This window comes from Ipomoea triloba, chromosome 8 (genome assembly GCF_003576645.1).
Source record: "Ipomoea triloba cultivar NCNSP0323 chromosome 8, ASM357664v1".
Lineage (NCBI taxonomy): Eukaryota > Viridiplantae > Streptophyta > Magnoliopsida > Solanales > Convolvulaceae > Ipomoea > Ipomoea triloba.
The window spans coordinates 3736642-3737439 of NC_044923.1; the positions used below are offsets into that span (position 1 = coordinate 3736642).

The 798-nt window shown below is 38.6% G+C and overlaps 1 protein-coding gene across 1 annotated transcript in view; it reads right to left on the bottom strand.

The window, feature by feature from the left end:
- LOC116028079 overlaps nucleotides 1-446 on the bottom strand; it is a 6069-nt gene extending 5623 nt beyond the window's left edge. The window contains exon 1 of the mRNA XM_031269876.1: nucleotides 70-446. Within this exon, the coding sequence (XP_031125736.1) occupies nucleotides 70-385 (316 nt within the window). The 5' untranslated portion in view covers nucleotides 386-446. The remainder of the gene's footprint in view (nucleotides 1-69) is intronic.
- Nucleotides 447-798: the final 352 nt, after the last annotated feature.

Sequence of the window (798 nt, forward strand, 5' to 3'; positions counted from 1 at the left end):
AAAAAAAAAAAAAAAAAAAAAACTGAAAATTCATTCAGTTCTGCATTTCTGATCATCTACGTATAAAACCTGTTAGGAAATTGAGAACGAGCCAGAAAACGCCGCCGTTGAAAGAAGGGTAATTGAGAAAGATTTCTAGGGCGGATCCGAGCCACGCCAAAGGGTCTTTCAAGTAAATGAGGATTTTTTGGGCGACGACGGAGATGAAAATGAGCCACCGGCTACGGAAGCTCAGGTGGCCGGCGGCGGGCACGGAGTTAGTGTCGACACAGTCCGTCCCTCCCAACTCCGGCGAAAACAGGATGCGGAGGCAATCGAAGAAGCTAGCTTCTTCCGGTTTCAGCTCGGCATATTCCGAGCAGAAGTCTTCGTTGCAAGCCGCCATGGTTTGGAAGAGAAATAATGGGTTTTGAGTTGAATTGAAATGAATATTAGAGAGACCCACTTTGGATGAGTTCTACGTCAAACTCTCTAAATTTATAGTAGTAAACTTTCAGTTGCCACTTGCTTTACAATTATTCAATTTATTTATATATATTTAAAAAAATGCTTCTCCACCCACCCCACCTTAGCCCACCCCCACCCCTACCTCTACCTCTACTCGACATGACAATAAAACTTTGATTACTCGCTTATGAAAAGAATTGTGTATTAATCATATACAAAAAGAATTAACTCAACAACTCATACAGTACGATTAATATATTGAACATATAACATATAAGGCCATCGAACTCAAAAGGGTAAATTAATAATATTTTAAAATAATTAATTAAAATTATTAGTTAATTCTTATTA